The 20,706-nt window shown below is 38.8% G+C and overlaps 1 protein-coding gene across 4 annotated transcripts in view; it reads left to right on the forward strand.

The window, feature by feature from the left end:
* LAMA2 (laminin subunit alpha 2) overlaps positions 1–5,844 on the forward strand; it is a 336,473-nt gene extending 330,629 nt beyond the window's left edge. For all 4 annotated transcript variants that reach the window (XM_086877039.1, XM_086877040.1, XM_086877041.1 and 1 more), the window contains 4 exons: positions 1,699–1,852; positions 2,234–2,364; positions 2,961–3,183; positions 5,584–5,844. In XM_086877039.1, the coding sequence (XP_086733165.1) occupies positions 1,699–1,852; positions 2,234–2,364; positions 2,961–3,183; positions 5,584–5,741 (666 nt within the window). In that variant the 3' untranslated portion in view covers positions 5,742–5,844. The remainder of the gene's footprint in view (positions 1–1,698; positions 1,853–2,233; positions 2,365–2,960; positions 3,184–5,583) is intronic.
* The last annotated feature ends 14,862 nt before the right edge of the window (positions 5,845–20,706 follow it).

Below are 20,706 nucleotides of genomic sequence, written 5' to 3' on the forward strand. Positions count from 1 at the left end.
TATATTAGCCTTTTCATATATTTTCATATATTAGCCTTAGTAATCTATTATGTAACCATAGGTGGTTTGGCTTCTTTTTCAGTGTAGAAGACTGATACCCATTTGTTTAGCTTCAGCAGGTGTTACATTTTGAGCACTCAACACTATGCTTTCAGCAAAAGAGGTCCTATTACCTGTTCCCATGCTAAAGTATAACCAGATTTGCTTTTCCATAGGGAAGAGAAAATTGTTGTTAGAGAACATTATCAAATCATCTACAAATCTTGCATTTCTGTGATTTATTCTTGCAGTGAAGGTTTGTTTTGTTTTCTGCCATTCTCTTTTTTGATAACAAGATTTGTTGATCTGGAGATGACTTACTAAGAAATTACAAAAAGGACTACTTATGAAAAGTCTGACAGAAAGCATTGTTCAGCTCAGAATGGAATCTGTTCACTGGTATTGCTCAAGTTCTCATGAACATATTGCACAGGTGTATTTAGCTGTAATAAGCTATATAATTTCACAGTGCATACAGCTTTGATTTACAAGAAAATAAATTCTTGGAAATTCTTTCCAATTACAGAATGTTGCTAGAGGAAGGTAGTGTGCAGAGTCAAAACTTCTCTCTGAAGGTGTGCCTTTGTCCTTTTTGTATTTGTATGTATTTCTAGGCTGAATTTTATTCACTGATGTTTACTTTCTTCCTTTCTGCTACACTTTCTACCACTCCTTTCTACTGCACTGCTTATGAATATATCTTCTTTTTCTTCCTCCAAGTACGTGATGTATGATTTTCCTCTGTCTCACTGGTATCAAGGATAGATTTTCCTAACTCTTTAAGTCAAAGATCAAAGCCTCTGTCTGAATCTTAGAACCAAAATGCACCTTCTGCATACCTTGGAGAGAAAAAGGGAGGGCGAGTTCTGCAGGAGATGCCAGTGGCTTTCAGAGGTCCCACTGGGATGCCCTGCTCACACCCAGAACAGCCCCTGCCCCAGGCAGATTCGTGGGTACTCAAACCACCGTTCTAAGTGTGCCCAGACCGCTGGCTGGAGGTCACGATGTGCCCAGTGCAGAAGCCAAACTGGAGCTGCAGTTTGCTACCTTGCACAGGAGCCTCCGTAGACATGAGCACGTTCCCTGCCTCCACCTGCCTCTCCAGCCAACTGAGTGGCCCTGATCACTGCAGTCAACAGCCTTCACACAGGGGCTTTGTTCATTGTAGTAGTAATGTTACCTGCATTACCTCTGTCTTACTGTGCAACATTAGGCCAACAGTAAAGTGATTAAAGGAAGGGAAAAAAGAAAACCCACCCAGTAAAATTACCAGCAGTTCAAAGAACTATAGCCACTATCTTCATCTACTTGCAAACCCCATAACCTAGTCAATTAAAAAGGCAAAATATAGGCCATTAAATTCCTGCATTGCTGATGTAATTTTCTATGTTTCATTATGTGGTGTATTACTTTATATCCCCTCCAGTAAGCCAAATAGATGTGACTCAGATCACATCCCTGAAAAGTAATGTAATTCATCCTCAGCATGATTAAGAGTAGATTCCAATTACAATCAGATATTAAGTATTAGGCACATAAAATTCAAGTTTTATTCAGCTCCATAAATCCAGGAGTGAAGCAGAGAAAATGCAGTCATTGATAGTGTACTTTAGGCTTGCTTCTCATAGTTTTACATTTTGTTTGAAATATTGACTGCAGGTCCTCCATAGCATTGATGGCTGCATCAGGAATTTTAAAATGACAGAATCACCTGTTGACCTGGATAATCCAACTTCCAGCTTCAATGTTGGGAAATGTTTTGTCACTGCACAGAAGGGAACGTACTTCGATGGAACAGGCTTTGCCAAAGCAGGTATATGTACAATAATTCTGGTGATAGTCAAAGAACAGAGAAAGAGGAGATTCTGCTTTCAAAAGCTCCCAGTGTTATCTAACTCCTGTTGGCTGGAGGCAAAGTGAGGCCAGTATTGAAACTCTTGCTGATCATTTTTAGTTATCTTGCCCAAGGAGAAACTGTGTGACTTCCTAGCGAGGTCTTGCACTAAGCACAGTTGTTTACATGGTTTCACATGAAATGGAGTGTGTTAACAATACCGAGTTGGTTACTTTGCCTTACTCTCAGCACAATTTGTGTGATGATTGTTAGGAATAATATTAATATTATATATATATAATATAATATAGTGTTAGATGCTTATCTTCATTTTATTGTGCTTCCCCTTTTCTCTCTAAGTTGGTGCATACAGAGTGGGAACAGATCTGCTCGTGGAATTTGAATTCCGTACAACACGAATGAACGGTGTTCTCCTAGGAGTCAGCAGCCAGAAAATGGATGGGCTTGGCATTGAATTAGTTGGTGGAAAAGTGAGTAGCAAAGCAGTTTTGTTTCTTCATAAACTGGCTTTAGACAGCACAGGTAGTTTAAATGCAAAGTTACTACCCCAATCTCAAGATGTCTCAAACAATAGCAGGGTTCTCAAAGGAGAGCAACACTTGCACCTTTCCATACATCTAGAGGATCTAACATTTTTAAAAGATAATTTAAAAGATTCTGTAATACTTGAGTCTCCTAAAACTGCAATTAGGTCTTAAACTAGTGACCATATAAGAAGTTTTGGGGAAAGGCTTTGTCATTAATAATACTATTTTTTCTTGGATATCTTTTGATATTCACAGTCTGGAAAACCAGTCATTGTTCTGTCACTATAAATATTTTAGAGGGGTGTAAAGCACCCTAAAACTAAGACAAAAAAAAATAAGGGAAAATAACAGCTTAGACAGCAATTTTCCATATTTCTACTTGTGTTTATTTCAGTGATAGAACCCAGATCACAGAGGGACAGCAATCCACATAGTCCTTGGTGCATACAGTCAAACCATGTTGAGTTCAAACAAAACAAACAAACAAAAGCAACCGAACCGTGTTGAAAACTTGCTGATGTCCATGCCGTGCTTTTCAGGTGATGTTTCACGTTGACAATGGTGCAGGCCGATTCTCTGCTGTCTATGAGCCTGATGCACCAGGCAGTTTGTGTGATGGACAGTGGCACAAGGTTCTTGCCAACAAGATCAAACACCGCTTGGAGCTGACTGTGGATGGCAGACAGGTGGAGACCGACAGCCCAAACAGGGCCTCGACCTCGGCGGACACAAACGACCCTCTCTTTGTTGGAGGCTATCCTGGTGAGCATGCAAGACACAAATTATGCTTTACTTAGGCTCCAGTAATGCTGCCTTGGTAATGGCTTAAATGCAAGTAGGACTAGTATGCTAAAGATGATTAATAAGACAGGCTGAGTTTGTATCAGTTGGCGTGGATGTTCATTTCTGCATTCAGCTGCATTTCAGAACAAGAAGTTCTGCAACAAGAGACTCACAGATACCCCTGCCCTGTTTCAAAAGTAGGCACTGTCACAGAGAGTTAGACAGATTTTCTGCCTTCTGCTGCTCACACACACACAGCCTCTCTCTTAAAACTTCCTGTTTAGTAATAGCACCATAGTTGCAATAGTAACAGCATTTAGCATATTTAAATTTAACTGAGGAACATCAAATCTTAACCAAAGAAAGTACAGTAACCAAAGGAACATCAAATCTTAACCAAAGAAAGTACCCCCTTTGAGGGGGCTGGGCAGTGCATGTGTAAATCAGCCTGTAAAACCTGAGGAATAAGAACAGCTTCCACACAGAGGTGAGAAGACACCATCACTTTCTAATTAGAGCCTTTGCTTGTGGTCTGCTGGTTTTTAAAGGAAAAAAAACCACATAATCTACATTTCCTAATCAGTATTCTGGAAGCCCTCAAGAGAAATTGTTTTATGCAGAGGTAATTGAACAGTATCAAGAATTGGGCTGCGTTCTGCAGCTGGCTTCATCTTCCACTAAGCTGATAATGAATTCTAGTATTCATATCTTCGTAGACAGTCAATAAATTTTCTAACAGCAGTTTACTTTCTGAAAATACAGTTAATATCTTTGCAAAGTACCAATTTTGTTGCATTTGTAATAAATATTCCATATAGCTTGCAAGCCAAAACAAAAAAGCAAAGTATGTTTGCAGTATGTGTCTGCTCCAGTGCATACTGAGGTCAAAGACAAGACACCTCTGAGTCAGTTAATTCCTAAATTATTTTCTGGAAGTTGTTTTTTCACCCATTCTTATGAGTGATACAGTGCATCTAAAAAGTCTTCTCTCCCAAGCTTTGGAACATTTAAAAAATTGTCCTTGGCAGTGACATATGGGAGTTGAACTTTAGTCACAATAACTATCAATAAAGACCAACGACTTTGAGACTAAAGGAAAATGGTTTTGTGGCAGCCTTTTCATAACAAAACAAGATTCTAGCATAGGAGCCAGCACTGAAGAAACACTGCAGATGGAGTTACTATCTCGTCTGGACTGCATGGCAAGAGAGATGCAAATCGCAGTAACACTGCAATCTGTACAAAACAAACCTACTCTTACCTCATGTTGAAGGGATATTTGTGAGTTCAGCCACATGGCAAGCTATGAAATGATTTAATAAACCTACTGCATGTGTAAACACTCTTCTTTTTCTGCCTAGTCTAGCTCATCCAGGATTTGTTTTAACATTCCCAATACTTAGCTGCATCACAAATTTGAAGCACACAATCATGGGATTTTGTAAAATTAGTAAGTGTTTGTAATTTCCAGCCCTCTTGAAGCTGCATAAATAGAGCAAAACAGTTGTCAACCAGCTAGAATTAATTAGCTGATGGAGTATTTTCTATGTAGAGAAAATTTTCACCACCATAGTGTGAACAAGAATAAAGATTCCTGGGTACCCATAGAAGCTAGCATTCATCTGCTGGTATCACTCTTCCCCATGGAAAGAGTGCACAGAGAGACAGATGGATTCATCCATTTCTGTGAAACAGAATAATGCTGTGGCCAGACAGTCTCTACAAGTATAAAGTAACTTCTGCAATTCACTTTTAAGAACACTGAGAAACAAGTTGTGCCACAAATTTCAAGCAGTTGAGTGAAATATTTCCAGCTTCCCAGTCAAACCACTTTCACTTCCATCCCCTCCTTCACTGGTGGAATAGATATACTCCAACTCCTGGCTTTACTGTCAGCAAGGAAAAAAAAAGAATACTTGGAAACTACCAAAACTGATCTGTAAATGATATTTGAAATCCATCCTGAGGAGCTGGCTTCTTTGTGACGTTAGGACTGAGAATTGCATCCATTTTGGCCCATTTTTTTCCCTTCTATTGTCCTGTGGATAAAAAGCTGAATATCTGCAGAGCATCATATGTGAATTGTCCACCATTTATAGGTAGCAAGCTGCGTGCATGGGTTACAATGGTAGTCTATATGTGTTCAGATTCTGCCACTGTCATAGTAGGACAGAAAAAGAAAGGAAGTGTGGATTGTTATCTAACATAAGCATTCATCACCTTTGCTCATAATGTTTGTAGTTTTCTTCACAATGAATATATACAGCAAATAAAACATTCATATATTGCTGGGGACATCTGTCCTCGTGCAGGACTCAAAGAACAAAATTAAGTATCAACTCAAACATAATTCCTTTCTAATTTTTTTCCTTCCTTCAGATGGTGTGACCCAGTTTGGGCTGACGACTAATATCCGTTTCAAAGGATGTATTCGATTTCTGAAGCTCACCAAGGGTACTGCAAAACCTCAAGAGATTAACTTTAGCAAAGCTTTGGAGCTGAAGGGTGTCCAGCCAGTGTCATGCCCTGCAGACTGATGGTTGCTCAGCCAGAATGGGTCTGTTTATATAAGCACCTCAGATTGAAAGAAAAAAATCTATATCCTCATTGCATTCATAATAAAATGTCTTTATGCAAGTATTTGAGTAGTGTTTGTGGTATATTCCAATGGCTATTTCAATGTACCTTCCAGAAATGCATGAAAAAATAATTCCTGACCCCCATCCCCTTCATTAAAGGAGTAATTTTAATCTATCTCTTTCCTTATAGCTTGAAATGGAAACGTTCATTCTTGTGATGAGTGAGAGCATATATTATGCATGTTGTTCCTTTTCTATGGAACACAGAATCACAAAATATCTCAAGTTGGAAGGGAACCATAAGGAAGGATTACCAAGTCCAACTCTTTGAAATGCTCACTAAATGCTTTTGGTGAGGTAGATCTCTAAACTTGTATTCCTTTACAATTCTAAATACAATGCACTCGTGGGCATACACAACCTTATCCTTCATTAGCATATTAACTTGCTTCAAAAATTTATGTTTTGGTCACATCCAAGAGTTTTTACAAAACTTTTCTGGTCATATTTCCCATGAAGTTTCACTGAGAAATTTTATGTGGTCTGTATGGCTGCTGTCATGCTATTGCTGTGGAACCAAGAAAGAAGAAGAATAAAAGTTTTTGTACTTAGTTAGCTTATTTGGGATAATTGATGAAAATATGTTGCACCTAAAATCCCTGCTCTATCACTTGGACACCATTGATTTTTACAGAGGTTATATTGTTTGGTGTTGGGACCTTGAGTCTCTGATGGAGGGAGTTGAACTGGGTTGTATTACTTACCTTGAAATACAGTTTTAATGATCCATAATTAATAAAGTTCAACATTGCTGCTCTCTCACACATGATATGTTACACATAGCAAAAAAATCACACACCAGTTTTCTAAAGGAAGATGAAATCTTGACACTTGGAGCAGAATAAAGGTGAAGCAAGAAAACTCCATAGATTACTAGTGCAACACCTACTACTGATCTCTGCTGTTATCTATTAATGGAATTCTTACCATAAAAGCAGCTTCCAAAGTTCAACTTTGCTGCTTCTGCCTGATGTTGTCAGTTTGTAAGGAATATTGAATGCAGAAGCCATCCCAAATCTTCCTTGAATAAAATTTATAGTGTTATGTGGATAGCAGTTTCAATATAGATGGAGAGAGGAAAGTTGCTTCCTAGATTCTCACTGAAATGCCAAATCCTTGTGGTTATCCTCATGCTTTGTCTGTTTTAGAGGACTGTGAAATCATCACTGAAGTGTGTGTTATGTTTTCTGTGGATTATTTCAAGTTTTTAAAGTGCAGTTTTGCAAAGGCTGTGGTCGGACATGCAGAACAGCTGCTGCAGGAATGTAAAAAAACCTACCTATGCAAAAGAAGAAATAATAACAGAAAAACCCCTGGCAGTAAGGTAGCACAACCATGCGATTAAATGAAAAAGGTTTTTTAAAATAATATTTTTCTGCCCATAAAGAGCCTTGAATACACGTTTTCAGAACTTCTGACATAGTAAAAGAAAGGCAGCTGCAAAATCTGTGCATAGGCTAGCTGCAAAATTTCTGCTTGCCAGTGAGCACTCCTGCAGGAGTGCTTTGTATCTTACAAAAGGCCTTTTTGGCATACAATGTTTCTTTAAACTGACATTGAAGGGGAAAAAAAAAAGCCTTTACGCTGGGAAAGTGTATTAAAGAGATCTAAATAAATATGTATACTGGCACTCTAACCATTTGGGGAATCTACATTGATCAGATAGACCTGAAGAAAAACCATCTAACTCCTGTGAAGTCTTCAAGTAATTGCCTTCAGCAAATATTCTAGTTTTAGTTGCAAGTGGCCTTTAATGTTAAGAAACAGTTAATGGCTGCTCAGTTTTACCCATGTTCAAAGTGCTAAGAATTAGTAAAGCATGCATTTGTCTCTGAAAAAGCCTAATTATCCGACATGTACTGTCCTCAACTTCTACATGGTTGTGCTTTTAACAAGCACACTGTAAAATATTCATGCATTTCTCTGTTATTCTTTATGCCTCATGTATTTGCCTATTCTCATGCCTATAATGTTTCAGGGTAGTTTGAGCAGCTCAAGAAAAGCAGGCTGGAACACTTCAAATGCAGTTGAGTATTTCCAAAAGTCTTAAAAAATATGAACAAAGGAAGCCCCAAGACAATGTTATTGTTATGGATGTCTCACAACACACAACAGCCGATTGTTGGCCCATCACACTACCTAGGCACACTTCCTAGCCTCTAGATTCTAGTCAACATGTTGAATTATTTTTTAACCCAAAGTTGCTTACAAAGGTTTTGGAGCTGGTTTTGGGGGTTTTTTTGAGGGTGGGCTTGAAGACACAAGGGAAATTTGAACAACCGAGCCCAGAGCTCTGTGAGTTAAACCATGCCCAGCCTCAGAGGCAGGAAATTGCCACTGCTCTGCCCAGTGCTGCATCAGCAATAGTTTTTCACATAAATATGTCTTTGCCTTCAAAACAATTACTGGAGTTTCTATATAAAAGAAGTGGAATGGGAAAAAAGAAAAAGAGAAGCCTTTATGTTCTTATGTTCTGTTGAATTATTTCTCTCTTGCGTGACTTTCCAGGAATGTGTGGGACACAGGAAAAACAATGAAACAATGCAGATTATTACATTTCTTGAACTTTCAAGTGGAAAAAAAAATCAACCATCTGCTGTCCTCTGCTAAAGGAAATACACTCAGTAGGCTGAAACAACAGCTACTTCAGCAAATAGACAAGCTAAAAGGAAACAGAAAAACCTGACTAATTTGTTTTCATAGATCAGTGAGTGGATGCACCAAGTACTGTTAGTAAAGTTTTCTGTCTTTGAAGATGAAGCAGTGCATCTGGGAATGATCCTAGTTCCCCATTACTCCCTTTTGCCATTCCAGAGATTAATAGATTGTCAGATTCCAGATAAAGACTAAAACTGCCTGAAACCAGCAGGTTGTGAGCTTCAGAGCCATATGCAGCTGCTGGAGATTATGCCACTGCTGACTGTGCAATACCTCTCCAATTCAAGATTGAAAACTAAGACACATTTACAAGGCACAAGTATTTGAAACCTTATTTTGGTGGGTATTTTGCATACAGATGTTTTTACTACCATTTTCTTCCCCCCTCACACTTTAAATACTCTGTTGCTAAACTTCAAAACAAAAAACTCACATCCAGGTGTTTTTAAATTGTTTTAAAATTGATCTTATTGAGGGTAGTCACTTTTAGGCATTTATGACAAGCAGTTACTCTGAAAGAAACAAATTCCTCATCATTTAGGCCAACTGCTATGTTGAAAAAGGTTGTGTTTTCAATTTTAAATACAAGCAGTTCTCAAACTCTTTGCAAAGAATAATTTCCTTTTTCATTCTATTAAATCATACTTACAGCTCTTTATAGAAACTTGTAAAGAGAATATGTTTCTGGTTTATTATTTTTCTTTAGAATGCGCAAGAAGAACTTAAAATACTAAAAAAAACCTAAACCATTTCTCCCATCTCTCTTTTATCATAGAAACCACCAGGAATATCTGTTCTAAGCCTTCCCTTTTTCAGATTCTGGGCAGCAGATACCTGCTGAAGGGTTTCTCAGTATGTGCAAGTAAAAATTTTCATTGACTTGTTTCTGACCAATAAGAAAAGTGTATTCCATACCTTTCATAAGAACACGTTTACTGAAAGACCACCAGAAGTTCCCAATCCCCACATACACACCAGTTTTTAAACTTTTAAGAAGAACTTGCAGTTTTCAACTAAGATTTTATGAAAGCAAATAAAACTCTTCTGAAAATATTCTCAATGGATTTTTAACCTTTTCTTTCTTTTCATCATCTGCATTTCCTAATGACAAAAGTTTACCAGTTCTTCAGTCATTCATCAGGTCTTGGAGCTGAAGAGCTGAATGTCTGCTGCAAATATATAGAAAGGATTATCACTTTCACCATTTCATGCTTGAACATGAAACACAAAGACCTTCTGGACACAAAGACCTTTTCTTAATATTTTCTTAAATACACTGCTAATGTGTCATGCCATGAAATTGAAACAAGACCCCAAATTATTCAGGTTATATATTTCTTATATATATATATTTCTTAGGTTATATATTATATATATAATATATATATATATTCTTCATACTCAAGAGTACAAATATTTTCTTCATGAAATCTCAGATAATTCCCAATATGATCCATCCATTTCAACTCAAGAAAAAAACCTTTCCTGTTCAAATTTAGTGGGCAACATAGCATAAAATGATAGCACTTCAGAAACTAAAATATCTAATTTAAGCAAAGAAAGAAAACCCTAGGGAAAAATCTCCAGCAGTCAGTGCTCTCACACGTGTTTAATGCTCCCACAGGACCAACATCATTCTTTAGCCCAAGTCTAACACCCCTCTCTTAGTTTTCACTTGATTATGGACTTGACTCTTCACTTATTTTGAGGAGTGCACAAAACTATGCTAATGTCCCTTCCTTTTACCCCATCTTTTTTTAAAAGTAAGTTTGAGTACAAAATTCAACTGATGCTTCCTGCCTGCCCAGCATTTATCTATCACTCTGTAATGAAGATAATAATGAAAGTAGGTGTCTAGAATTTCAAAGACTATTTTTTATGATATACACTATTACGAAAAGTTCTGCAAGGCTGAATAATCTGCTGTGACATCTCCCCTTTCAAACATAATTCATTTTGACAACCTTGGTTCTTCTAGTTGGCGTGAGCAAGGAAGGATGACTGGCAGTTGAGGCCCTAGAGTAGCTACATTTCCTGTGGTTTTCTTCATTATGATTCTGTACTGGAATACAACATGAATTTGATTTAAACAGCCAAAGGCCTCACTCTTTCACTGAGTTTCATGTCAACAGAATGGCTCTCTGGGAGATGAAAAACTGCCCATCTCTCTGAACTGAGGGAATGAAGCTCGTACAGTGACGTGGTCTCCTATGACCCCAGAGGCAGAGGGTTAGGTAGAATAAAGCAGAACCCTTTTCTGCACAACTTTGAATTATATGAAGTTAGAGTCATCTTAAGCACTGAAATGCCTGGAGGCATAGACTGGCTTAAGACAGCAGAGGTTGATATCTCTAGAGTTTGCATCAGTTTAGACCACTTGAAGATCCAGGAAAGATGCAAATATTACAGGTTATTCTAATATTTCTTATTTAGCACCTGTTCAAGAAACAGCTCTATTTTATTCCTTATTTGAAGAGTCTGGGTTTATGCTATATTTTCTAAATAAACAGCTCTATTTTATTCCTTATTTGAAGAGTCTGGGTTTATGCTATATTTTCTAAATGAAAAGTCATTGCTCCTCTTACTTTTTTCTTGGCTTGTTCTTTGTCTGCCTTGTGGACAGTTATGTTGAGAGAGGAGTAAACCTTCAGCTGTAAAACAATACTGCTGCTTAGAAACAAATGATCTCATGTCTGTTACTGAGACACCCATCAGACCATCAGAGTTTCTACTTTAAATGACCAGAGGAAACTACAGGCTGTCCTTCACTGTCTGCAAATGCCACCCCCAGAGCTCTTCTGGCCCATACTGACCCAGAATCCAAATTAGAAGCCTGATCATCAACTGAACATCAGGGTGGCGTGGGCTGACTGTGGCAGCTACAAAAAGCAGCAAACTTTGCTCACTGCAGAAGCTGCAGACAGGCCTACTGCCACCCTGGGTGTTCTATTTCACTTAATGTCACTGCTAAAACCTTTCTTCCCAATTAGACTTAGTAGCTCCGCTGCAATCCACTACAGCACCCAGCATTAGGGTTACTCTTGATGGAATACAACAGAACCCCAGTTTAGGGAAGAACTTCCAGATACAGGTAATAGCAAACATTACTAGCTACTTTCCTTTTCCACAAAAAAAAAATTAACCAACACCTGTAGTGACTAAACCCAAGCTGCAAGCACAGCCTCTTACATTTTTCTCACAGAGCTGCAGCATTAAGAAAGCGAAAAATAAACCTTGTACATGTGTTCCCTTAAGCCCATTTCTTTCTGCTAATGGCTGCATTATTGCTGCTATTCAGTCCATTTTGACAATCTGAGCAAATCTCCCCATAAAGTAATAGAAGGTTTAACAAAGGAGGTGGATTTGGCTTGAATAGCTGATTAGATTGGTTGAGAATTCACTGATACTGAGGCAAGTAGGAAAATCTAATGACTTCTTGACTGCTCTTAAAAAAACACTGCCCTGTGCAAAGTCTCAAGGTCAAGGGGCCAGGGTATTGTTAATACTCTACTGTATCTCCTCCAGGCCATGGACAGCTGGGCAGAAGAGTGAAATCCCCAGACAAAATCTACTTGCAACAGTGGGTTGCCCTAAATTATAAAGCCCAGCTTTCACCTGATGCTGCATACAGATGGTGCACATTGAAGGAAAAGGTTACAACATGCAAAAATGAACATCTCCATACAAGAGTAGCATTCATGCACCCAAAGGGACAGCAGTGAAATAAGGAGGTCAGGAATGTCATTACAGCAGGGCAGAGAAGAAGATTGCTACAGATAGGAGTAATTCAGCTGCAAATCTGTACCAGATTAAAAAGAGCTCACTGTGCTTTTCATCTGACTTTTCTCATGTAAATGAAAGAATGCAAAAATTCTACTCATTGTGTCTGTAAACTTTTGACTGTTTGCTCTCCGGAAGATTACAACTATTGAACAAGCAGTTAATGTTTATAGGTCTCAATAGGTTTTCAACAGTGTTCCTAAATTACTGTGGGCCAGAAAATTCAAGGTTGCTTCCTATGCTTATTGAGTTGCTTAGTGGCCATCCTACAGAGGGAGAACAGAGAGGGGAAAAAAAACCCCTATATCCAGACATTGCACTTGAAACTACAGTAAAGTAAAGACAGCAGCGTTCCTTTCTAGTTAAGTTAAAGAAGGATTAAGCAGGCATTGCTGATCAAAATCCAACACACCAGCTTTGAACAGTGACAAGTAAGGTTCAAAGAGATACAGTAACCTCCATACCTTAGCTCTCAGGCCAAGTTTGTGCTAATACATTCAGTGCAAGACTGAGGCCAGCTTGGCCTCAATGCACAAGCACACCGTTGTATACATTGTCCATAAGGTATCTGTTATTTTAAGCCTACAAGCAGTTTTATAAACTGAACTGCAGCAGGAGTGTGCTTTCAAACACCAGCTGGCAGTGGCATGTTGGGTTGTGAAGTCTCTAAAATGTGATTCCATAAAAGACATTGGACGTTGCTGCTGCTTAGAAACTGTTAAAAGTACTAGAACAGATGGAGAATTAAGTTTACCATTTAGCTGCCTAGTTCATGGATGGTCTTCTGTTCCCTGTTTTTGAAACTAAAAATTTTTATTGTTTAGCTGCCCTTTCTCTTTTCCACTGAGTTTTTAATAAGCCATTTTTCTTTGTAATATTCCAATTTTTGGTATATAAAAATCAACAGATTTGTCTGGTAGTATTTTGCACTGATAATCAGATAATCAGTGATCTTAAGAATATTGACGTGTTTCTTTACAGATATAGTATATTTTCAAAATTTAAAAAAAATTCTTAATTGCAAATCAAGAACTGTTTGTCTACCTGATTTTTCTACTATTTATAATGTGGCTGATTTGAGGCAATTAAGGAAGCAAAATAATCCTTTTCCTGTACCATGGGGGACACTCTTGGAAGATGTGTGGATGGCCTAATTCTAGGGTAAACAATCTCATGGCAAAGAAAACCCCAAACCATCAAAAGCCTGCACCTCTGAGTAGAGAGAGCTTGAAGAGGGTGCCTAGTTCACTCTCACATATATGCAAAGCAATGGCCTAGGCAGTAATTCCCCATTTTTATTTGTGCACAAGGTATCCTGTGATAATGTCTTTCCCTAGCAGGCATCAGCACCTCATGCCTGTACTTGGCAAGTGTTCCAGTGAGCAGGAGACCAAGGAACAGAGGAAGAAGAGGTGTGTATGTGAGGATTCTTCTTGTCTTTTTTTAATTCAGTAATTCCAACTTTGGAGAGATTTCTCTCTCCTGTGCCAGTTCAAGACAGCAGTCATAACAAGCACTTGAGCTCTGTAGCTGGCTAAATGCAAGCACACTTCAAGATTAGGGCAATTTTACAGTCCTGCTTCATTTATCAAACCTGACGTGTGCTGCACATTATGATTTCCATGTAATGGTTTGACTGTAAATTTACCCTCAGCAAGATCCTTTTATATGCGTTCAAACTAATTTACCTCTTGCTGATCGAGTCCTAAGTTGTAATTTGCTTAAATGCAGAGCCTAAATTGACTAAATCAAATGCATTTGCGCAAACTCAATAAACAGAACCATTTTCCACTGAAATAAGCAAGTCTCCTAAGAGCATCAAATGCCTCCTTACAGTGGAAGAGTTGGCTCAGGAGCCAACCACCACTCCAGCTAATGACCATGTTTCTCCCTCTATTTCATTAGCCAGCCTGAGGGCTCTAATGTTTTTTCCCCTCTAAACGGAAGGGCGAGAGGCATTCATAGCTTTATCAAGTACTGCAACCAAAGCAACTAAAGCTCATTTTCCAGTGTAATGAAAAGGCACCAGTGAATAAAGATACATTTGAATATCCCTGCTAATGTGTACGCTAGCTGGGCCACAAGTCTCAGCCTCGCAGATCTCAACCACAAAGATCCCAACCACCTAGCACACAGGATCCATTTGCAGAAAGGGTCATCGAATCCTTGTGTCACCACACATTGTACACAGCAGTGCAAATACAATTGAGTCAAACTGACCTGCCTCTGACTTGGTGCTTAGAAAGGAATATTGATTTGCAATTGCAAAATTTAAAGAATTAACACAGTGGCGTCAGGCAAGAGGGCATTCAGCCTCTTTATGAAGGGTCCCCAAACCGGGAGCCAACCAAAAGGAATTGAAGGCTCTGATCTACTGCACCAGAGCCTACCTCCAGTATTTCACTATTTTAAATTTATTCAGTGGTTTTGCAATTTAAATATAATGGTGGTGAACATAATGGAAGCCAGCATCTAGTACTTTACATCATCTTGAGAAAATCTCTTTTGGGTTAAAAGTATTTAAAGCTTAGTGCATATTGGGAATGAGAACTGAGTGGCACATAGGACACCTCACATACCAATGGCTGTTCTGATATGGAGAATTATTACTGCAGGGCAGTACTAGCTAGACTAAGTATTCTCACCAGAAGTTACTGCCATGATCATACCTTCAAGCTATGATGCAAGGGAAGTTAAACATCCAAGTTCATTCTGAGCTAAAATTCAAACTTTGTGCATCTAGTTTTCATGAAGAAAAGAAGTCTTACTAAAATTAGTAAGACAATGAAACGTGTTTGCTAATATGTGTAAAATAAATATATAACCAGAACTGAAAGTCTTAAACATGCAGACTAATTTTGGTAATAGCTGCCAAGTTTTTAATACAAAATAGTAACAAATCTCAGTATTTATTAAGTACTTGTCTTTAAGATGCTTTAGGAATATTAACTAATCTGTTTTTCTATTAATAACCAAATGTTTTGGGATTACTACAAAGACCATACCTATGGCAAACCCATAAAAACAGGAAATTAAGTTACCTAATGAAATAACACCACCATTCTATTTTTTTGTTTGTCCTTTGAAATGTCTGCCTTCAGTTCCATGTCTACTAATTTCCATCAGAAAAGCAAAAAGCAAGACTCTTTTGTGTTTTCCAAGATAACATGTCAAAGAATTATGCACAGATCTACCAAAGACAGATTTTCCTCAAACGTGCCTGAGTAGTCCTGGTGCAGCTGCATATAGACTGGCCCTGAACAGTGACAGCAATAATAAAGTGTCCTGTGACAGAAGTTATTGTCTGAGAACTGCTTGGGTTCTCGACTCTCCCTAGTGCAGCTGACAAGAACGTGAAGGCTCTAGGAATTACCAGTGCTTTGTAACTACTATTACTTTTTAAAGTAGTTCTGTTACGGAGTAATGCGCATCCTTCCTTGACAGTAGCAAAAATTACCAAAAGGCAACATTTTTATAAGGATTTGTGTATGTGGCCAATCTTTGGTATGACAGGTACTCACCTAACAACTGAGATTTTAAAAAAGGAAGAAAGGGACACTGCAAAGGCAGGCAGGTGAGGGAACAGGAGGTAAGGGGGGAGGCAACGTTGAGTGACAGCAGAGAAAACTTTATGAAAGTGTCTCTTCAAACAGCAGCCACTGAGGGAATTCTGCCTGCTGGACTGAAACTGTAGCTATCTAAACAATAAAACTGGGAAGTTTGAACACATCTCCTCATTTATTTTGTTTAAAGTTTGCAGTTAATAATTGCTATATCTGCCCTGCATAAAAAAGGTACATAAATCCCAATCAGGCTACTCAGCAAGATTCTTCCTTGGTAAATGAGGGAGAACAGGATTTCTAAATAATGTGAATAGAAATTCCTGGGTCTAGGTCCTGGTATCTTTAGTCACTTAAGAAATTGTAATACTTATCTCTACTGAGTTTCCTCTTATTTTTCATTGTCTTTATATGGAAATCATAGTCCAGTAAATAGTATACTAGAATATACCCAGTGGAATAGATCTGGGATTAATCACATCTTTCACGGACCAATGTCTCAAAGACTTTAAATTCTGGATATATGCCATGTGCAATTAGGACAGCTTGGACCCTAGGGGAATTTCATGCATTAAGTTGCTGTATCCTAAAGGAAAAAAGTGATGTAAAGAACCAGCAGAGCCATAAAGAAAGCCACAGCAGTGTTACTGCTTTAATTTCAGTGAAGGCAGAGGTTTATCAAAATCCATCAGCTGTTGTTTCATCCTTTATGGAAAACCAATTACCATTCTCAGAAGTCCCCTGGTCCAGAGCTGATGCCTTGATAGGCTGACCAGGAACAGAGGGTAGACAGAGTGAGAGGAATAAAGTAGGTATTTATTGGAAGGCCTTTAAAGGACACACCTTAGGCCATACAAGAGCCTGGCCAGGGCTACACACAAGATGGTCACAAGATGGATGACAGGTCACAAGCTTTCACACTTTTGTAAGTTTTGGTCCATTTACACATGGGGGTTAATTGTCCAATTACAGCTTCAGGTCATGAAGTCCTATCCTCCCAGACTGCTCTCCTCAATTCACTGTTTATGCTTTTTGGGCCCCAGGCTGCAATGGTGTCCTTGGTTCTCAGGCTGGAAAAGGATGGTTTTGTCTACCTACACTGTGAAGAGAACTTGCTAACACTTTGTATGGAGTTCAGAGTCACACACCAAGGCAGCACAGAATTCTGAAAATATGAAAGCTAAAACTTAAGGCATCAAAAACAACTCAGCTGAAGCACAAAGGGTGCTATAGATCTAGAAAACAAAAATGAGCCTTTGTGTTCTAATCACTTCCTTTTCTCCTCAACAGTGTATGCCACCGGCATTACCTTGCCTGTTAGAGGCTAAGGCGCTGTGTGATCTCTGACTACACCATGAGGCTAGAAACTGCTAAAGGAGCATGTTCTGTGGCTGTGATGCATCTGTCAGACAAGACACTGGAGTACATCTTCAAAAATCACCATCTCATCAAAGAGATGATATAGCTTCAGATTTCAGGAGGTTGAAACCAGGGAGGGTGTGTGGGAGTGAGTGGGATAGTAAGTGAGGGGGGTATGTGGGTGGGTACGCTGTTTCTTCCTTCTGGACTGCTGCCAACACTGCAATTACCACGCTGTCATCAGCTGCACGGGCTCTTCAAGCACACAGACATCACACAAAAATGTAACCTCATATGACACAAGAATTAAATATAACCTCAAGTTCCCCTCTCCAGTTGTGAGAAGACAGCTGCCAACCAAGTGACTCTAAAGAAGGCTTACACTTGTACAGTACATAGTGATGTCCGCATAAAAAACAAAATCAATTAAATGCAATTCAGCCCCTCTCTTTCCCCATGTGCCTTCCCTCAAAACCAGACATCCGTGTCTACAGCAACAAACAAGAACAAACTTATTTAGCCATAGTGCATGTTCTTCATTTTTCACAGCAGTTACACATACACACACTGCCAGTCTGTCTCTTGCTGATCTGCTTATGGTTAGTGCTGTTTCAAAGGAATAAACAGAATAAATATTCATCACTCACTCCCTTTCCTTGAAGCCCATTTAGTGTGACTGGAGAGGCAAGGGCATGGAGGAGTCAGCCATTGCAGCAATACCGCTACAATCATTCTCTTCACGGCTAATGAGCAACGGCATTAAGGAACTGGTGGTTTTTTCTAGTTGGCTTCTTTCGCTGTAAAGGAGACAACATTTTTTCACATTGTCTCCAGACCCAATTTGAACGAGCTGATGAAGAACTACTGTCCCTCCAAGGCAATGATGCAATTAGAGAAAACACGGTGGAATCAAATAAAGAGGAAAATACATTGGAATTAATTCACTGTGAGCAAGGCTCCAGTCAGTAGCAACAATTGTATTACTGCCTTTCTAAATTGTCCTCTTGCAGCTCACTATCAGACACTCTATTCAATCCCCCTATTTTGTTCTAAGAGCTTATTTAAAGTAATGCCAGCTGACTAAAGCACAATTATTGTATGTACAGCACACGCTAAGCTTGTCACAGTGCTTCTTTCTCTGGAAGCATCAGAGGCTGGATTAGGATGGAACTGTGCAGTCAGGCACTGCACAGCTTGGGTCTTACCCACCTGCAAGAAGCACAGCCTGGTTTCTCCCTCCCCTGCCAGTGGGGATTGCTAGATCAATCTCTCCTTCTTAGTTATTAATAAAAAATCAAACACTGTTTATCCCCTTCAGAAGGAGAAGGTAATTTATTTTGTGTCTGATACACAGAATGCAAGCCTTGTCTATATGCCTGTCTGAACTTGCTCAGAGTCGGAGCAAGGGAGGAGGCAAAACACTGGCACTTCTCCAAGTTCACTGTGACAAAGCCAAAGCCACAACAAACAAGATGGAATTGAAACTTAGTTTCCTCCATTCCAGAGATGCTCAGGACCAGGATTTTTCTTCTATTTTGTAACTGGGTGGTACCAGTGGGAGGGGAAGAAGGACAACAGGTCCTTCTATTGACTTTCCCCCTGGAGAGCCTTTACTGATGCCACCACTGGCACACTTCTGTCCTTTCCCAAAGCCTGGGACTCCAGGTAAGTCTTCTGAGCTAATCACCTGGAAAGCTATCCTGATTGGATAGAAGTGGGGGAGATAAAAGTGATATGGGAGTGGTTCAGTGTTCTGGGTACATTAAACTTCTTTATTCCAGCATATTACGGAGAACATTCATCTTTCGGCATCAAAATGATTGACATTTCTGTTTCCACCTTCTCTGTCACCAAAGAAACACAATTCAGCACATCTACAGTGGTTTCATACATGGATCCAAGACTGCATAAGGCTTTTCATAAACAACAAATGACAGTGATTGCCTCTAGATCCTCAGCTTGGGATCCAGCAAGAGGTGTCAATTAAAAAACAGTGAAAAAAACCACTCCTCTGGGCCCTGCTCTACTGAAAACCCAAGTCCTTCTGAGGTGCCCTGCTCTGGGGACTGAGTCAGCCAACTTTAATTACCACTCATACTTTGCAAATTCAGCCATAGTTTGAAAGATGGTTTTGCTTGCCATATAACCCTACAGCAAGGTCCCATGCTTCATTTTTCTGACATAAATTTCTGTGCATGTCAGTTTGCATTAATATCATCATATTAGCTATATTCCTCCAATATTTCTGCAAACAGACTGCAAAAATATACTCACAAGCCCACTGGAAGGGGTACTTAGAACCAAGAAAATAATAGTGGAAAATAAGAAACTATTTTCTGGATTATGAATGTGCAGGAGTGAAAGTTCTGAACAATTCATTAGTCCTCACACACAGTTATTTTAGGTAAAAGAGAATTATTTTCTAACGAGAAAGAAAGTTGTTCCGCTTGACAAGGTAGTAATGAGTAGTAGCTTTTTTACTGCTGCTGCTGCTGCTAAAAGCAATATAAATGCATTTTTAAAAACCAAGTAAGATCCATCTCTTTCACCAGCAGAAAACAAACTAGCAAGTAGTCTGCAGTATCTTGTCAATGCTTCTTTTATATATTTTAATACTTTTTGTCTAGAAGTGACTAGGAGCAAGTGAAAATAACTTTTTTTAATACATTGCAAACTTCATTTGAATGGTGGAAAGAACACAAAAACTTCTTGCTGTCTTACTGTGAAAGCACATAAAGATACTGTGGAGAGAGCTGCACTACAAGTGTATGAAAAATCAGAGTGGTCAGACACTACTGAAATAAAACTCACCTCAGAATACTTTCTATTTCTAACTACAGATATAACCATGTGACAGCATAAGGACAGGAACATTTTTGTAGAGTACAAAAAGATTAAATACTCCAGATGTACACACATTTTGATTATACTCTTTTCCAACTGTCTCCCTACCCAATTTTTGGAAACTGCCAGGTGCTATTAGAAAACTTTTTATATTTGTACACTACATATTTCATTGCTAAAATAGAATTAACACATAGAGCAGCAAATAGGGTTATTTCTCTTCAGTGTTGTACCATAAACATACCAGATTGTCAGCTGGAAGTAAGAATTATGACAAAGTTCTCTACAGATCCACACCCACAGAGACTGACAGGATAGCATTGACTACAAGAAGCAGAAAACAATTTGATTGCTGTAGAGCCTTCTCGACATCTTTGACTTACAGTACGCTTTTAAATTTAAGTAATTCCACTTAATATCATCTCAGAAACACCTTTTACTGGCACTCCTTCTTTAAGATGTTCCACAGTTGATTTTCAGTCTGGTGGTTTAGTGGAATCAGGTGAGAACTTCCATATTAACAAAAAAATTGGAACTATACAATCTCTCTGTTCCCAGCTGCAAGCCAGGGCATCTCAGATGCAGAATTAAAGGTTAGCACAGCTTTCATCTCTTTAAAGCAATGGCAAATCCTTGTGTGAATGAGTTCCAAATACTTGAAT

The sequence above is a fragment of the Cyanistes caeruleus genome, chromosome 2, assembly GCF_971803275.1.
Source record: "Cyanistes caeruleus chromosome 2, bCyaCae1.hap1.1, whole genome shotgun sequence".
Taxonomy (NCBI): domain Eukaryota; kingdom Metazoa; phylum Chordata; class Aves; order Passeriformes; family Paridae; genus Cyanistes; species Cyanistes caeruleus.